This window comes from Apium graveolens, chromosome 5 (genome assembly GCF_009905375.1).
Source record: "Apium graveolens cultivar Ventura chromosome 5, ASM990537v1, whole genome shotgun sequence".
Lineage (NCBI taxonomy): Eukaryota > Viridiplantae > Streptophyta > Magnoliopsida > Apiales > Apiaceae > Apium > Apium graveolens.
The window spans coordinates 148,147,239-148,166,823 of record NC_133651.1 but is presented as its reverse complement, the minus strand read 5'-3'; the positions used below and the strand labels follow the sequence as shown (position 1 = coordinate 148,166,823).

Sequence of the window (19,585 nt, the reverse complement as noted above, 5' to 3'; positions counted from 1 at the left end):
AAATACATGTCTTTTCACATAACACGAACCCCCGTCAATACCAAAAATCATAATAAACTCAAACACGCATGCACTCCACACTCTCCTGACTTGTTTGATGAAATATTACAATCACATTAGTCAACTAGTTAATTCAATTACACTAAAATATCTAACATAATATCTCCCGTTCTTAACAGATGGCTGAAAGTTTCAGCAAACAAAAACTCTCATTACTATAACGGTATGCTTTTTCCTAAGCATTTCAAGTCAAAGCTTATAGAGAGTATCACAGACACTTTACAGTGTACCGCTTTTCATTCTAATTCAATCCCAAAATACATATATAGAACTATAGATATAACTGGCATTCAATTTACAAGCCCCAATCACAAATTACATATAAAAAGAACAAACAATAGGGCCCCATAGCCCGTAGCGAAAATAAAACCATATGCAACTGTTCACAGAACTTCCTGAAAACTTATGCATGTTTCTATACTAGGAAATCATCACGCTGATAGCCACATGGCCTTCTAATTAATACCACCCTCGTGTACCCACATGAAGGGGTGCAAAAAATGAATAGAATCCCTGACACTGGACAAAAGGCATATAGTCAGGGAAGAAAGAAAGATGTATAATACAAATGAAAAGGACTATAAATCTATATGCACAAATTTTTGCACATAGATATGTGCAGATTCTCCACAGCCGAGTCTCTAAAGAGATTCAGAGTATGGAATGTTTTGATCATCATTCAGAGCGTTGATGCAAGAAGACAAATCCAGAATTTTCACGGATCAATGGTGGAGGTTCAATATCTGCTAGATCTACTTGTTGCATCGACTTGGATATGTCATCGACAGAGAAGGGAATGCTGCAGTATTAGAGAACACCGGAAGTTGGAGAGTATTAGAAAGATAAAAGTTCCCATCCAACTGGAACAGTCCAAGGCTATAATACATCAACTGTACTTGAAATATTACCTGGAGTCATCATCTAACAAAAACGAACTACTGACTGCATTGTTCGAGTCTTCTGTCATCAGAACTCTCATATTTGAAATAACCTACATTTATCAAGTAAACTAGAGTTTACTACAGGGCAAGAATTTACCTCATTACACGAAAAAACAGAACACATGGATAGAGGTAAACGAAGTTGGCTACACTAAAATGAGCTACAGCCCAACAAATTCCCAGGAACCAATGCTATTAAAAATCAACTTACATCGGAAGAGACACTATGGGTGCCATATTTGTCGTCCCAATACATCGTACTAATTCGGTACAACTGCTGTATGCTTAGTACCTGAACCAGTAACATGCAAACAGAGGAAGAATTCAATAAAGAATTTAAGTATTAGTTAAAAGGTCCGATAACAAATAAATTGTGCAAGCAAATCACTTACAGGACACAGTTCATTTGTTATCTCATTTAAGGTCTTCTTAGGCTTTTGATGTATGACCTACATTGATGGGGAAATTGAGATATGGATAAGATAAAATCAGGTCAGTATTATTAGCAAGAAGAATAAATTTGATCTTACAAGGAAACCAACTGCTTGTCTTATATGTTTCAATTCATCCCAAGCTGTGCCTGCATACTGAAAATCAAGAGATGTTTACAAGAGACGTAAAATGACTGAAGGCAGTATTCTAGTTGTAGACAATTCTTACATCCTCATTGGCATAGCAACACCATTGTTCTAACTCCGCCAGGCCTGATTTAACATATTCCCCGTTACTGAATGAGCAACATTCACGTCGCAGAAGGAGACTGCCAAAAAAAGGTTTGATTTTCAGAGATAATTGAAACTTAAGCTGACAGGTTATTAAAACACATGAACTACACCGCTGTCCCTAATTTAATAAATGAAAGTACCATGTTTTAACTGATACCTGTTGAATAGCTGAACATTAATAAATGAAAATATTTGAGTGAACACTTTGCGAACCAAGAAGGGGGGAACCTGTAATGAATCAAAATGATAAGAATACATAACACGTACCATGAAGAGTTAGAAAATAATTAACTGAAGAACATACATAGTTTGCTTTCATTGTCTGCAAATAATTATTTAGACTTTTAACAATGCTCTGCCAGTGAGCAATAAGAGCTTGTTGGGCAACTGCATTAGCTGATGCACGACCTTTCACCAAGCTTCCACGGGAGGTCCTCGGTGCCTGAAATGAAAGGACAAAGAACTAAAATATGAAAATTGATTTATTGGGGCATCGGGGTTTGAACGTGAGTTATGCTTCCTTGTTCACCCTTTAAGCAAATGTGGTGTTCTCTGTTAAAAGCACATGCTTTAAATCTTACAGTAAAATTCCCGTGCAAAATACAGATATCATGATTCATCTATGAAAGAACCACAATTACATGATTTTTATAGCGCACAAACATGAACCGGTTTCACTGACTTAAGGACTTCAGCCAAAACTTTAAAAAAATGAAAAGAAAAATTAAGAAAGGCCAACCATTAATCGAACCAAAAGAATTGATAAGAGTTGAACTTCTACTTTTACATACAGGAACGAGTAAAGCTTAATTTTATCATGAAAAAGTGAAACTGAAGACTGAATATATATCGCACTCTTGCTTATATGCATGTGATAAACTGATAATCAATACATCCGGGATGGAAATTGCAAGCTTAGTAAAAAGGTTGCAAAACCATTACAGTGAAGTAAATATCTAGAGAGCTACTCTCAAATACCTCAATTTTTAAGAAAAAAGATAGCGGTGTCTTTCAATTTTTCTATGTTACTTCATTTAGAGGACCGATAACTACTGGAATGGGCATTTATGAAGAATGGACAGCGTACCTGTATACATAATCCAAGCAGCGGAGAAATCTCTTTCTTTAGATTGTCTCTTATCATTCCATATATTTTCTCGAGGAAGGCAGTAAGTTGTTGCTTGAACAGTAAAGCTGGATATTTCGCCTCTACTTGACGTAAATCGTCCAGTCTACCAAGCACTCGACCATTGAGAAATGGGAGTCCAGCACTCTGCGGTGAACCTCGCAGCCCCTAAATTACAAATACATTTTGGATGCAGAAAAAAAGGTGAATAAGAATCGAGGTAAATTTAAAAAACAACATACAAAAGATTAGTGACTCATACCTGGGACATTCTTCCGAAAAGAGAAGCCGAGGAAGATCTCCGCCGTTGTGGAGTCAAGCTGGCTGCTCCACTTGCTTTGAGCGTGTGTTGTAGCAGTGTCAACAATGTCGATGTATTACATAACCAGTATGCCAGAACATCATTATTGTCCGGGACCTTCAAAAAGCAGTTCACACAGTCATATACATATGCATATGTCTACACACATATATATATGTAGGCATGTAGTTATAAGATTTCTAAAGAACATAATTAAGCCAAAAACCCTAGAACAGGTACCAACTTGTCTGTCTCGCGTGTTTGTTTAGGCCTTTAAGTGGGCCTTTAGGTGTGCCAATCACTGATAAGTCCAAAGTCACTGAACCTTGTTATGTTTGGAAAATAAGTCAGAAAAACTTATTTGTTATTAGCTTCTAAGTTAAGTAGGGGTATGCGCACTTTCTAAAAGTTGGCATTTGATAATCATCATCCATATGTAAAGTATACTACTTGACATTAAATTATTCTTATCAACCAATGAGCTATAAGTTATCAGTTAAATTTTCCAAGAAAATGATAATAGGAAACTTCTTTTAGGGTCAGCCAAATGAGAACATATTTGAAATATTATTTACTACCTCTATGGATGAGGCTATTGTCTGGATGATGCGATCAAATACACTAGTTCTTTCAACCTCAAAAGACCTCCAGTGAAGAAGGCATTTGTAAATAACACATGCAGCGATTGGCTTGCCTCCAGAAAATCCTATGTCTTGAGAAATGCACTTGATCAGCATATCCTGGTTCTCCTGATAAAAATTTGGAGATAGCAGAAAACAATGTTAAATAGTAAATAAAAGCTTACTTTTAAAATACTAAAATGGTTGTTAACTTAGTAGCGATTAGCAATTAGCAATCATATAAATGATGTATGGATTCCAAATATTTAACAGTTACCTGCTGCTTTTCATTGAGAGATTTCTGTGGTGTTTCCTCGAGTTCAGGCTCACGAGAATTTGATTTTGCTGGAGTCATCTCAAGCGGATTCTAAACAGATCATAACACAAAATTCATTAAACTATAATGTAATCCCCATTACAGCAAGTGTAATAGCGAATTCTTACTAGTGAAAGCTTCGTTTCTCCGTTAGTAACATTCCCATTCTGTTGATTTCTCTGTAATGTTTACAAGGAAACACTTAGAAGCAATTTAATTGGTCATGAAGGCCTTATCTTTACTCAATAGTCTTTAATACCTGAATAATTGTTGTTCTTGGCCTTGCAGAAATTGATTTTCCAGTAGGTGACATTGCCAGTGCTTGTTGACGGAGTACCTGATTTTCTGACTCAGAATTTGAAAGTTTCTCTTCGAGCCTGAGAGAGATAGTTTGAGATTTTAACAAATTCCAACAGTTAAAATGAGAGATCCTAATGAGGAATATGTTAAAACTACTAGAATTTTATTACTTCAATTTGATATTTACAAAAATCTAAAAGTGCAGGAATAGCCTAGTGGTAGAGGTGCGTCAGTGCAGAAAAGTAAGGGTAAAACCTCGTCACACCTCCCCCCTAAACCTTGTTATACAAAATATGGATCTGTTGGTGTGCACGTGTAAGCGGGTGCGTGTGTGAGAGAGAGATGGAGAGGTGCTAATAAATGTGAGTGGAGACAACCAACCCTATTGAAGAAGGATGGAAGAAAGATGCTTAGGTATGAATTTGTAGAAGACTACTATATATGGGATAAACCATATGATTATATGAAGCTGACCACTGGTTTTTCAATATTTTGGAAACTACTACTTTCTAAGTAGTGACTAGCGAGATCACAGCAATAACTAATAATGCACTTGTACATGTTCTAAAACAAGTGTATTAGGTTATCACTACCAAATCTATTTAGATGGGTCGATGGCACAGTTAATATATATAGCTGGTACCAATATTACATCAGAACAATTAGTTCTGATCCATAATTCTATCCAGACGAACCTCTGTACAGAAGTTTGAAGCTGATCTACTTTTCGATCTGCATCTTCAAGTTTTTGAACCAGCACGGCATTTTGAACTTCGGCGTTTGTTCGAGCCTTCCTAACCTCTTCTGCAGATTGTCTTTCTGAAAGTAGTAAAACCTGTACAATTTTTGTATTTAGCTAATGGACCCAGAAGTATACTCCATCTTATTTATTAGATTTTGTTCTAATGGCTAATAATTATTGATTGATAAGCAAAACAAACGCAGACAGCAGCCAAGGTAATTAAACGCCTAAATATCTTATACTAAGCCAAAATTATAGCTCACACCATAATTATCAACAGATTGCAAGTGTAAAGATGATGAGTAGTAATAAAATCCTTTAATAGGTTACAGGAAAACAAGTATTTTGTGATTCCAACTTCTCACAGATCCGACATAAGCAAAGCCTTTGTAAATTTGGAATATAATTACGGTTGGGGTACGTGTTCAAGTTATCAAACACACAAATTTTTCTTCTCATTTTTCACAAAATTCAGGAATATATGTTACTGCAAAAACATGACCTAAAAGCATTAGGTTGGAAAATTTGTGAATTTCTTGATCCTAAAGTGTTCTTTAGCAGGTCAGATACCTACGACAAGCTTAATCTCTACCACAGAGTACCAAGTACCTATAAACCCCATTGAATCAACCATATATCCCTGGGAAGGATATTGCAAAGTGGTCTCTTAAGAGGAAGGAAAAACTCAAAAGGTATGCACTATATAACTACCGCAACCATCTAACACAAAAAATTCTCGGGTTACTCCACAGTATCTCTTTGTAAAAATAATATAATGCAGAAGTGATTGGCAAGACCTTTCGTCCATTTGTAATGACTAGGCAATCCAAGTTACTAAAAGTACCAACCTTCAAACTATCGACCTCAGCAGTTAATGCATTAAGTTTTTCTGTGTCCTGAACTATAACAGGCGTTTCCTTAACGACCGGAAGAGCTTCTTCAATAGCTTTTCGCGCTGCCTCCTGCTCTTGAATTGCTTTAGACTTGGCTTCTTCCATTTGTATTTGCGATGCACGTAAAGCTTCCTGCAATTTTGCAATTTCTTGGGCTTTTGTCTCTTCCATCTCAGTCTGCACCCAACAATTAGAAATATGGTGTTAAAGTGCAGCACATTTACACTTAAAAGTGAAAAATACATTAAACTGTGAAATAAATTACCCTTAAACGTTTTTCCAGCTGCAATCGCCATGTAAGTTCCTCCACGCGCTTTTCTAGCTTATCTTTTGCTTCTTTAAGTGCTCCTGTTTCTCTTGCAGCCTAAACAATTATACATGTATTACTAACTAATTATTTTACCTTAAAGTAGTTCCATTATGCATAGATTTTGACTTTTGATTAAAGAAAAAGAATATGCATATATATATGAAACCATTTTGAGTGATCGCAGCTCTTTCCTAGCAACCCTTTGCCTCCAGCCACACTGAGTGACAATGGCAGCCTTCTGAAGACTTTTGTAGTAAGAGTATGCTCTATGATAACGATAATAAGCCTGCATGCAACCAGATAGTTAATGGATTAATCATTTTTCTTTGGCACAGTTACCAGACACAACACGGCTTTAGAACGGAACCTGTATAGCAATTGCCGCTTTGCTTTGCCTTCTGTATCTGAATTCATCACGAGCTTTCATGGTCCTTAAACCTGCCTGCAACGTAACTGCAGCCTTCTGAACTGCTAAGTAAGATGTCCTAGATACATGACTTCGGAAATTCTTCTGGATTCGTAGAGCTGCTGCTTCGCGTCGCAACTGCTCATATAGCTTGCAAGCCGATAAACCTAACGAAAGGAGGGATAGAGAAACATAGAGAAATTGGAGATTTTTATATTTAGCATCAAGATAGAATGAATATAAATTAAACTTAGGCAACATAACTAATTTTAATTGGCTTTATCCTCTGTTTATTTCTGTGACCATCCTAATAAATCTGATGGTCTAATGTGTTATATTGGATATTCACTTTAGCTTTTATATATGCATATGCGGCCATCGTATGGAAATTCCATTTGTGTACTATGGGCTTGATACACATTTTCTCAACATAAAGTCATTAGTTAAATTTGCTTAAATTGCATACGTAGCTAATAGAGTCCCAAATGATTCACCGTGAAAGACAATCTCAATGTTCTAATAGCTTCAAGCCAGCAAAGCTCGCAACTGTTTCTAGATATTATAATTTGAAATTGGATAAGACCTTAAATATTCTATGAGAAATGAGACATCAGTGAGACAGCTCTCGTTACTTGCAGTGTAATATTAAAGGAACTACATCTGATACCTCGCCAACATGACTGCAACTGGACAGCAGCTTTGCGTAATGATATAAACTCCTTTCGGGCAATGTAAGTCCGAATTTGCCTTTGAATGATTTTAGCTGCATTTCCAAGAACCTCTGTTCTTCTTGCATCCAGCTCTGCCATCTGACCAGCTCGAAGAAAAACCTTTGTCTTACCTATCTGTCAAGTGGAATATTCAGAACAACTTATTACTCCACTATTTCTTAAACCACCATTAATAATCCAAAAAATATTAATTCAATGGTAAACTCGTAATTATTACTGCCGACCAGTAATAATATATGTTAACCAATGTCCGAACCTGATAGCCTTTTAAACCCATTTTGTCCAAAATCATCTGGCATGCAACTTTATCATCATAGCTACACAATAAGTATCCATTAGATATGATCTTGTAGAAGGGGATAATTGAACAGAGATAAGGGTCATCATAAGATGTAAGAGCAACAAAATGTCATATATAAATAACTCAAATGCATTCCTGTTCATCTTTTTTCCGATAAACCAATGTGAAAAAGGACTTACTTTCCCTCCAGAACTTCTGGAGCAAGAAGACCAAAGCGAAGAAGAAATTCGTAAAATGTTCTTCTAGTAGGATAACCAGCACAACTAATCCTAATTGCCTCCAGCACTCCCTACACAAAAGTAAAATTTGAAATTTAGCAGTTTGCATGTTCTCAAAGATAGCAGGCTTGAGTACATTGTTAAGCTCGGGTACTTACACCACAACGCAATTGTTGAATAACATTGAGGTTCTCAAAGATAGCAGGCTTGAGTACATTGTTAGGTTTCACACATCTGATGTAATGAGGCTCTGTTGTACTCAAGGTTTCCATTAAAGACTGCAATTGAAGCTGCACTCAAGAAAACATACATCTAGGTAGTCAGAATAGTCCCCAGTATCCAAAGTTATTGAGTCGATGATGGCATACAGAAATTTAACTAAATGACAAAGATAAGACTAGGGATTGGTAATACTCCTCCCTATAATTTTCTACGGTTCAGAACCCAATCCTACCCCAGCCTTATCAAAAAATGTTGTTCTTGATTGTATACAGAAGCAGAACACTAGAATGTCCCAGACAAGAAGCTACTTTCAAGTTCCATCTTATAACTAGGGATGACAACATGTATAGGAGGTCAGGCTTTCACAGTCGATATACCATTCAGAACTTCAGAAATTTAATCATGCACATCGCAGTACTACTTTAACTCGATAAGTTGCATAATCTTCTACAAGACTATAATTAGTTAAGTAGCCTCTCTACTTTTAACATGATATAGGTACCCCGAGATTCAACAAAATGGATTGTACGGAAGGTTACTGGGCATGCAGACTTATTGAGTAGCAGCAGCAGCTTGTAACAGACCCACCATAAAGTCGAATTCAAAATAGAATCATCTAATCTAGTTGGCATCAAATCCTTTGAAAACTTATAGTCCTGGACCAAGAATATCTTCCACATTAAGGGCCTGTTATTTATAATTTCTTGACTTCTCAATGTTTTTGCCTATAACAGTTTCATGTGCACTTACTCTCACTACAAACTTTAACCAGAATGATGTGACTGGAAGCACATATATTCGTGATGGTTATCAAAAAATGCTGAGAGTTGCTTTATGATTGATGATGCGGATCAATGATTGATGTTCAAGCAAGTACAGGGATAGAAATAGGGTAAATCTGAGACCGAAGCACTTGTAAACATAAATGCAAATAAAGAGGGGGGAGGGGAAGGGAGGGGGAACAAAAAGAGATGTGGTACAAGGTTGGAAAAAGTGTAAATATGTGACCGAAGCACTTGAAAATATAAATGCAAATAAAGAGGGGACAGGGGATTAAGAGATTTGGGAAAATTCCAAAGTGACGATGATAAGAGTTGTCAACACCTGCTATGAGCATGAGCTCAGACTCGGAGTTACTCTATTTTATAAGACACCGGTGACCGGTTTCTAACAAACATGTGTCCTTCCATCAAACATGAGGGTAGAAGTAGGCAACATTACCTTAAAACGAGACCCAATTGAAGAGAATTTGGATGACTTTGATGATTCTACCGGAAGTGGTGGAAATAAACCAGCAACAAACGAGCATTTAGAGGCAGTTAAGAGATCTTGATGTTCTGCAACCACATAATCTTTATTTTTGTCTAGAAATAGATCAGCCAAATAATTCACCTGGAGAAAGCAGGTATATTTGAGCAGCACAGCAGTAAAACTTTAAAGGTAATGCACATAATCAAACAGATCCGAAGCGTTTACCTCCCCAGCATAATGGCATATGGTAAAACTAGTTCGGGACAGCTTAGGTTTGATAAAGCGCTTATTTTTTGGAAATGTCTGGTACAATTTCTGAGAAAAGGTTTCATGAGTGGACTTGGGAAACATGCTGCATTGCACAAAAAACACATTCCACCGAATAAAGTTAGAAGCAAGACCAATATTCACACAAAATCTCCATAATGCTGGATGTGGATATTCATTGCACAATGACGAGATAAGCAGAAAATGATAATGCTTACCAGGCTTCATCAAGAAGTGCGATAATTCCTCCAGGTTTCTGCATGTAATTCAAACTTATTGGTTCAAACTAGATAATCAAATGAGTAATGAAACTGTTGCTGCTTCTGTTTCATACAAAAGTATACAAATGCGGTAACTAAGAAGGTACATCACATCATCAGGCAATAGCACCAAAAATTTCATCATCACCGGTCGAACTTTTATTAAAACATAAATTTAAGATATGATCAGATTATACCCATCAGAAAAGTTACAATGTAACTTCCTTTTACCTTCTCAATTAGATCCAAGACATCCTGGTTATCAACAAATTCTATGTAACTCCAATCTATTTCTTCCTTTGTGTACTCTTCTTGTTCCATCTTAAATACATGCTGCAGAAATAAATTTTAAAATAAGGAAACAATGGCAGTAACAGACGAATGATGCAGAACACCCGAGCAAAAGAAAACTAACCTGATTAAAATGTTGCTGCAGCTTTTCATTAGTAAAGTTAATACAGAACTGCTCGAAACTATATAATCCAGGGTTGAAGGACTTGTTAATAAACTAAATCAAAGTGCAAGTAGCTTTCTATAAAAGGGAGCTGCCAAAGTGTTACCTGTTCTGCTTAAAACTTTCAAAGCCGTATATATCAAGAACTCCAATCAACGATTTTGAGTTCGGGTCCTGCCCAATGGAACGATTTATTTTTTCTACAATCCTGGAAGCAGTGGAACATGCAAGTTTTATCACCAAAAATAACAAGATTCATGTAACTACACATCCAGAGTATCTGGAACCATAATACACACTGCCGAATATCGTACCAATCAAACAAGCGAGAATACACAGTTTTAGCCAAAGCATCCCTGCTACCCAATGCAGATTCAGGATCAAGAGTTCTTGTAATGACTTCTTCAGGTGTTACCATTACACGCTGAATCAATGCATCTTCCAAGCTCTTGGCATCACACCTACCATGTATTATTAAAAAAATTATAAATTAAGTAGCCAGACAGACATTTCAGATACAAAATAGAATATAGAAAAGCTTCCAAAGATTACAAAGGCAAGCAGATGGCCTCACATAAGCAGTTCTGCTGTCACATTAAGATGGAACCTTGACTTCTCGTCCTTAAGAACGGATGAGTCAATTTCTTGTCCTTTAGCAAATTCAACATTACCAAGATGAAGAACTGCAGCAACAACCCTAAAAATGGCCTCCTGCAAGAATCCAATTGATGGTAAAAATCCTACAAGAAAACATAGCCCATTAGCACCTAAAAGAAAAAACATTAGGGAAAACCTGTTCTTCCTCACTGATTCCAACGATATCCATAGCCCTTCTCGTTGCAAGATATTCATGAGCATCATTTACCCCATCAAGCTCATAATAATCCGACTGATTCAAGTAGTGGTATGACCGAGGGTTTTCCAATTTATACTTCTCCCTGTCCTGCGAATCCAAGGAAAACACATCAAATAGTTGTCAAAATACATCAGGGTCCTTCAATAGAATGCCTAAAGGAAAGGCTTCATAACAGACTCACACAATATTAACAAAAATGGAAAAATGTACCTCAGGGGGTGCAGCACAAAGAAGATAGAAGCAGTGATAATTTCTTTCTGGATTTGAAATCTGGCAAACCCGAGACCTCTCCAGCAAGTAAGTCCGTATAGCTGCCCCAGATATTCTCCCACTCTTATCAAATTGAATCTCCACAAACTTACCAAAACGACTATGTGCAGTTTTAAAGGGACAAACAGAGAGTCAGATTACTGAAATGACAAGTATAGATATCTGAAATTTATCAATAACTACTATAATTTGCCCTTACAAGCATAACAAAAATAATTACTGAACTGATTTTAGTATAATTGGTATATATTCTGGAGTACCAGACGATGATCTTAAATTGTCATGGCTAAGAAATCTTTTGACCAGGGAATTATTAAATTAAATGTGCACCATCATAAACAGATGAGTGATGTACTTTTAAATGTTTAGCAAATTTAAGCGTACATAAAGGCTCTCCATTGCAAATTTTGCATAACATTATGAAGGAAAAATACTACTTTTTACATTTTGACATGTTACCAATGGTATTAGTTGCTAGGTTGGTACGAGAAAGACCATTATAAACCTGCTGCAGCCACCTACAGAGCATAGCCACCAAAAGTATATTTCTTTCTAACAGATCTACTTATAAGCAGTGTTTGCCTATTTTGATTGCTCCAATACTTGTGAAAAAGAAAAAAAATCCAGAACAATCTATCTAAGTGTATAGATAATAGCTGAGTACGAGTGTTATGTGGCTAATGATAGAGAAGGGCACATGTCTTTCAATTTGCAGGAAGGATTGAATATTTGCAATGTAAGACAGAGTTATTTGTAATCTTTCAGTAGAGGAGAGTTTTTTCATTCAACTTAAAGAGAAGGGGGAGAGGGGGAGAGAGAGAGAGAGAGAGACAGAATACTTTCAGATATAAACCTCACGTCCATTTAGGAAAATTGACCGGGTACTCAAATCTGAGGGCAAGTTGCCGTTGCTATGTTTAATTTAAGTTTTTCGCCCAAGGATTAATTTCTGTAATTCAAAGCTGCAATTCATTTATTATCACTCCGGCTTGAGATGGACTGGTAATTGATTTTCCAGAATCCAGAGTATTTACACTATTATTCTAATATTGTGATTATGGGGATTGCAAGGTTGGAACTACAAAATTTAATGTATGCCATTCAAGGATTTGATTTACTTCTAAACATCTGCAATTTAATAACATCTCTCTAATATGTTGTAGATCACATTATTAAAGTAACATATCATTCACGTCTTTCTTCCGGTATATATATAATACCCAGACAATGCACACCTGGAATTGTTATTTCTGACGGTTTTTGCATTGCCAAATGCTTCAAGTACTGGGTTTGACTGTGGATTTAATCAAATATACCATATTAGACTTCACCTCCTTCAGTTCATGAGAAAATAATAATTTACACTCAAAAATACGTATGTAACGTCATTCTTACTTCAAGAACTTGTTGTTCAACCGTTCTTCCTTCCACCCCAGACCGACCACCTAGATGTGCAAGATATCTCATGAGCATCTTCGTTGTTTCAGTCTTACCAGCACCACTTTCTCCACTAACTAGAATTGAGTTGCTCTTTCCCTCATTGATCATAGCTCTATTACAAACGGAAAGCATATCATTGTAAAGTACAGCCAGAATAGCACATTTAATTGACATATTAAGTCAGAGTATCAATTTATGCTACCTATATGCAACATCTGCAACTGCAAACACATGTGGACTTAGCTCTCCAAATGCAGCTCCCTTGTATTGGTCCATCATATGTGTATCATATAGATGAGGCAATCTTTGAAATGGGTTTATTGCAATCAAGATATTTCCTGTATATGTCTGTTAGGATTTAATAGAAAACAAGTTATGAGCTTTCCCAATCATGTCAGCTTTATACATCAGGAGAAAGGATCTAGTCTCACATAAATTTCATTAAGTTCGTATCTGGCAGCCAAATTTTGCAAAACTCCTGGTTCATGCAAATATGAAAGCTTTGTCATGTCATCTACACCTCCAGGAGGTGCTTCGGTGTCTTCAGGAAAGACTTTCGAGAAGTTTGTGACAACCTGCAATCAGCTTCTAGTTTTTAGTTTTCATTATAATAATCACTACCTGAACCACACAGTATAATATGTCTAATATGAGGTTAATCAGTAGCAAGCTATCTTATCAGCCTTGGCATACTTCTTTGCTTCCATTCACATGACCATCTTTATGCTACTAGCCTACTACCATCCTCAAAAGGGCACCTTACCTTATATAAATCTTGTTTGATAAAAGACTCATAAAATAGTTTTTATGCAAGTAAATGTAGACCCCCAAGTTCAAAAGATAAAACATTATAAGCTGGTTTTATAACTGTGTATGCAAAGATGCCTCTAAAAAAACACATTTTCTAGAGTAAATATAAGATGTTTACATGTTTGTACGTAATAGAAGATAAAGTAGTTTCAGACAAAAAGTTTGCTCATATAGGTTATACTGTTTCATAGGCTAAATAGTTCTGTGACAGAGTTTCATTACGGAATAAAAAAATTATATCAGAATCTCGACTTATGATTTACTTCTCAAGTTGACTTGAACACGATTTAAAAATGGATATTAAAATGAAGGGTTAGTGAATATGAAAGTAAAGGCTTTTCACAATCCCCTTAATATTTATGAAACGGACTACAATCAAATATCTTGCCGATCATCTGTATTTTTAGTTTCAATGTGATATGGGCTAGTAAAGTTTGTAGTACTCACTGTTTTTCCATGTGAAGTACGCACATGAACCTCTTGACCATTTATTTTGATTACTTCTCCATCTAACCATGCTAATTTTGGATCATCAACCCACACATGTGAACCAACAATAATGTTAACCGGGGCCGCCTGCAAATTGCTATAGCGTTAGGCATGGAAAAAGATATTATTCATTACAGTTACACCACTTAACATTCGGTACTCTACAATGACAATCTACAGGAAAAAATAAACACATCAAATCCACGTCAAATATAAAAATAAATCGCTGCTAGTAGAAAATTAACACACTGCACCTATTTAATATTTCAATCACCGTTACATCTACATCATTGTTTCTATATTTCAGAAAGAGGATTGATAGTTATATACAAGGGAGAAAATATAGCATTGCAGTTTGCACAAGTCAAGTGAAATGTAATTAACCATGACTTGGAGTTCCCCTAACAAAAGACATATTCAATGGTTATGTCCTAATGTTGCAGACTTGCAGTGGGTATTAGGGCTATTAGGGCTGAGCATAAATTAGCCAAACCGACCGAAACCGCCCAATCCAAACCGACCAAACCGAATTTTATGGTTTACTAACGGTTTGGTTCGGTTTCGGATTGACATTTTAAAAACCGAATTTTTTCGGTTTGGCTTCGGTTTTTACCTCCAAACTGACCGAAATAACCGAACCAAACCGCATATTAAGAATGAAATATTAATATACATATATTAATAATGTGCAACTAATAATAAATTTATAATTTGTAACATATGTGTAAATTAAAACATATAAAAGAACTAATCTTAATATTTTATTTTAAGTTATTAATATCTATGTATGTGTTGTATTTTCATTTATTTATTTTTATTCAATAAAAGTATGAGAGTTGGTCGCATCTTTCTCGTCTTCTTACCTTTTTTAATTTCTCAAAGTCATAATTTTTATATATTCTTTTTGAACATGATTATAATAGAAAATATAATCATATAATATGATACAAACTTTCAATTCTTATTTACAAGTTCAAGTTTAATTTAATTTTTAACTGTTGTATAGAAAAAATGGTTAAAACCAAAACCAAACCGGTTTGGTTTTTTTACATAACGGTTTGGTTTCGGATTGGACTTTAGGGAAACCGCTAATTTCGGTTCGGTTCGGTTTGGACCCTCCAAACCGCCCACACCGACCGATACTCACCCCTAGTGGGTATGATATCAGCAATATGCAATGATTTCTTTGAAATGTTCAGCATTTGAGTTATTATTATATAATAAGTTTTAGTATTGAAACATTTGATTAATATCACGTAATATATTGTATTCAAAATTTTCCACTTAGTTAGGAAAAAAGGTCCTATCAGTGACAAGGCTTCCCATAAGCAAGGTCTAGTAAATCACCCCGATGTACACTTTTCCTACAAAGAGGCTGTTTATAACTAGTGACTAGACACCTGACGATCGAGCATATCACGACTATCTTTATATATTATATATACGCATTCATGATAATATGGACAAATCAGTTATATGTTATACCATAATTATATTGAAGTTCATGTAATTGTCAACAAATCGCTGCATTAACTGGCTGATAATGATTCGATAGACTTGAGACAACATCTTCGGTCGCTTTGAATTTTTCATTTAAACCTAACATTCTATCATTCTGACACAGCCACATGGATCATGTATCATGTTCAATTCTGATGTCACGTAGGTGTAGGCTCCCTGTATGCACTACATTTGTGCACTTTCAGACATCTGCTGAATAACTTTCGAAGAAGCTGAAGATCGATGTGTTTAGGCCTTATTTAATACTTGTACTTTATCTAGAGAAAGACAATAATATTCTCCATACAACCAAATGAGGAAAATATATTGTCCACAGAAATTTTACCCATTCAGAAGAGATATATGTTTGTATTATTACTTAATGATTGCTAGGCTTATTTGTCTAAGCTAATTTAATGAAAGTTACAGGCCATAACACTATCTAGTATCTGGATAAATTCATGTACGCCGAGATACAAGTCCAACTTAGGTACTTTAACGTTATATTTGTCTTCGCATCAATATATGATTTTACAAGGCACTACAAAAGTAATATCCACTATCAAGACACAAGTGAACCAAAGATAACATGGTGCTAGAATTAACTCGTATACATATACGTACAATGAACTTCAAATTTCATAAATAATTATACAAAAAAAATGGCTATCTTATATGAAAAGGAGGTGCAATTATCAATAAAATCATAAAAAATCTAGTAGTAGTTACGAAAATAGGTCTTTCTTGCATCCGCCATTAATGATTTTTAACATATCTGCTGACTGCTGTCTTGAAGTTATATCTTACTTTTAATGTTATAAATAATAAATTCAGATAAATTCTGTTTCACCTACATGTACAGCAAAGTTTAGAACCATCTACACGTTCTGTGTTTTTTATTGAACACAGGTACTCTAAGAAAAAGTTGGGAAGAGTTACTAGTCTAATAATCTCACTGGAAAGTCAGTATGACACGCTCTGTTGAAATAGAAACCAGAGTTGTACAGGGTTCTTTTGTTTGTAGTTTCAATATTTTCTTGACAAATCTACCTGTTCAATTTTTTATCTAATTATCACTGACAAACTAGTACCTTAATTAATTGCAAAGAACCTTCAGTTATGCTAGATATGATAGACATATTGTTCAATATTTTCAGATAATAGGCATATGCCAAGATTTCTCATTCAACTCCATCTTCTAAACTTGAATAAAAGAACAAACACATTCGACTATTGTTCAACAAACATATATATACAACTACAATGAATGCTTCTACATCTCATTCTCTTCCTCCAAGCCGTCATAATATGCATTATCTTATTTGAAAATAGGTGAAATAAAAAAATAATAATTTTCCATAACAAACACAACATGATATATTCTTAACCTATTAGCTCTTTTCAAATTCAGTAATATGCTTTCAGACATAGGTAGTGTAAACATCATAAGTGTACCATCCATTTCAGGGATAAAAACAGACAAATTAAAATGGAAGCAAAAACATAAAGAAATTGTTACTCGAACAAACTAGAATTAAGTTTCAGTTCAACAGTATGTTATTACACTTCTTATATATTGCACAAAGCCAGTTAACATAATCAGCTGAAAGAAGCACTCATAACGTCTATTGGCATCACTCATTAGTAAAACTAAATATCAAGTCAACATTTCTTCACAATTGAAGTCTTCTTCAGTCAACACAATATAATAATAAGCATAATCCCCATAAAATAGCAGCAAATGCAGGTGCCTAAATTATCTTAATACAAAAATTCCGACTTCAATCTCTACTTCAGGTCGAGTTTAAACATTCCAAAGCACTGGTCAGCTAAAAGTCACATAAGTAAAAACCCCTTATCTTTGTGCCGTAAAACAATATCAACACAACAATTCCTCAATCCAAAACCAGACTGTTTTGTTTACTTAACATTTCATTATACAAATTCATAATAATTAGTTTTCTTAACATTTCATTATAGAAATTCATAATAATCAGTTTCCTGAACATTTCATTATACAAATTCATAGTAATCAGTCATGGGTACCGAAAATTGTTCTAATACACAAACACTTCCTCTATTAAGTCACAACAAGTCAAAAAATCATCCTAAACATAATAAACTTAAATCACACAATAAAATTTCAAATTACAGCAAACAAAAACGAAACTGAAAAATCAAAAATCAAAAAAATCAAACAAAGGAACAGTTAAATTAATAAACCGAGCTAATAAATAAAATATTTACCATTGGATGAGTTGAAATATCGATCTCCTGCTATTCTTCAACTCATCAAACAAGGAAAAAGAGTTAAAAAAAGAGATTATCTGAACTCAGTGAGTCAGATCGGACTTGACTCGGTGATGCTGATGAAAATACGGCTGTTTCTGGTAAGGTGTATTTGTTTCTCTCTCTAGAAAACAGGATGAGTTGTGAGATTGTACATAAACTTGTGTATATATATATTTATCTATCTGTAAGTATAGATGGTGGTCAGCTGAGAATTTGTGGGGGAGCTGTAATAATCGGCTCTTTACTCTAAACCCGACAATTAGTTTAAGACAAATTTTGTCATTAGGTAGTAAATATTTTTTTACTGCTCTTACTGTAGTAAAAAAAATACTGTATATAATTGAAAAATAGAGAAAACGGTAAAAATATTCGATTTTGAAATTCAAATACATTTCAGGAGTTACATATAGTAGTATTAATTTCATCAGTTTCGAGAAGAGATTATTATAGTCTGATGCTTTTATAGCAAGTATGGACAATCACAATACCATACGCCAGGTTCACAATTTGCTTGACGTGTATAACAAGAGTTGCTGAATTTTATACAGTCGGTATGGATAAATTTGTAATTGGGTTTTTTTTTTCTGATATACAAGTAGTTACTAAGATGGATAAAATTATTTAGTAAAACATGCATATTTTTGTGAATTAAATTGGCCCATAGTATATATTATAATTTGAGAAAATTGCTCCTAAATGTGAGTTATATGAGTACCTAATGTAATTTAATAATAAATTTAATAGTTTTTTAATCAAATTGTATAATTATAAATGTATCCGTTATATATTCATGTTAAAAAGACTTAATACTCGCATTAGTACATAGTTCCGAGTATCAGCAGTGATGATTTTTTTTAATAACTTATAGTGAAAAGATTATAAGTACGTTTTTATAAAATTTTAAGTATAATGTTTGAATTCTAATAGGCATAACTATTAAACTAAATTTTGTTTATAAGCAAATATATTATTTTAAAGATATATATTTAGTAATGAAATTAACTATGCGTGTGGGTTGATATACAACCACAAACATGGTCATTTGTATTTAATAGTCTTAATTATAACTTAATCCTTAAAATATAAAACAATGTACAAATAATCCTGTGATAAAATATATATTTTAATCCTTTAATTATGAGATTCATATACTTTAATACTTTTCTTAACTTTTTTTACTGAAATCACCCACGAGGATTATAATGTTCACAATTATATACTTTAAGGGCAATATTGTTCGTAAATCATTATTTTGTCCTTTTTTATTTACCAAAAGATAATATTTTTTTAAAAAATAAACTGTGTATTAAAAAGTGATAAATGTCCACAAATTAATTGTTATTATAAGGATCTATTTACTAATAAATTTTTATTTGATATACTACCTTCATTAACTTTAGTTACAATTTTTCGATACTTTCAAAATTCTTTCAATCTTCACAATTTTTACTTAAATTATATATTACATATTATTATATATTAAT

General features: G+C 34.4%; 1 protein-coding gene across 1 annotated transcript; it reads right to left on the bottom strand.

The window, feature by feature from the left end:
- Positions 1-305: 305 nt before the first annotated feature.
- LOC141724562 (myosin-17-like) lies at positions 306-18,334 on the bottom strand. Its single transcript, XM_074526738.1, has 39 exons — positions 18,057-18,334; positions 14,268-14,396; positions 13,442-13,585; positions 13,213-13,358; positions 12,966-13,122; positions 12,806-12,864; positions 11,511-11,670; positions 11,238-11,387; positions 11,019-11,155; positions 10,759-10,905; positions 10,551-10,652; positions 10,406-10,463; positions 10,222-10,323; positions 9,949-9,986; positions 9,689-9,815; positions 9,434-9,604; positions 8,149-8,280; positions 7,952-8,061; positions 7,728-7,788; positions 7,408-7,585; positions 6,702-6,907; positions 6,501-6,620; positions 6,290-6,388; positions 5,980-6,201; positions 5,085-5,224; positions 4,349-4,466; positions 4,218-4,268; positions 4,051-4,140; positions 3,732-3,902; positions 3,115-3,270; positions 2,814-3,020; positions 2,031-2,168; positions 1,884-1,954; positions 1,662-1,761; positions 1,532-1,588; positions 1,394-1,450; positions 1,213-1,293; positions 969-1,051; positions 306-859 (listed from the first exon to the last, which is right to left on the bottom strand). The coding sequence occupies exons 1-39, from the start codon at positions 18,057-18,059 to the stop codon at positions 736-738; spliced, it is 4,602 nt and encodes a 1,533-aa protein (XP_074382839.1). The 5' UTR covers positions 18,060-18,334; the 3' UTR covers positions 306-735.
- Between the last annotated feature and the right edge of the window lie 1,251 nt (positions 18,335-19,585).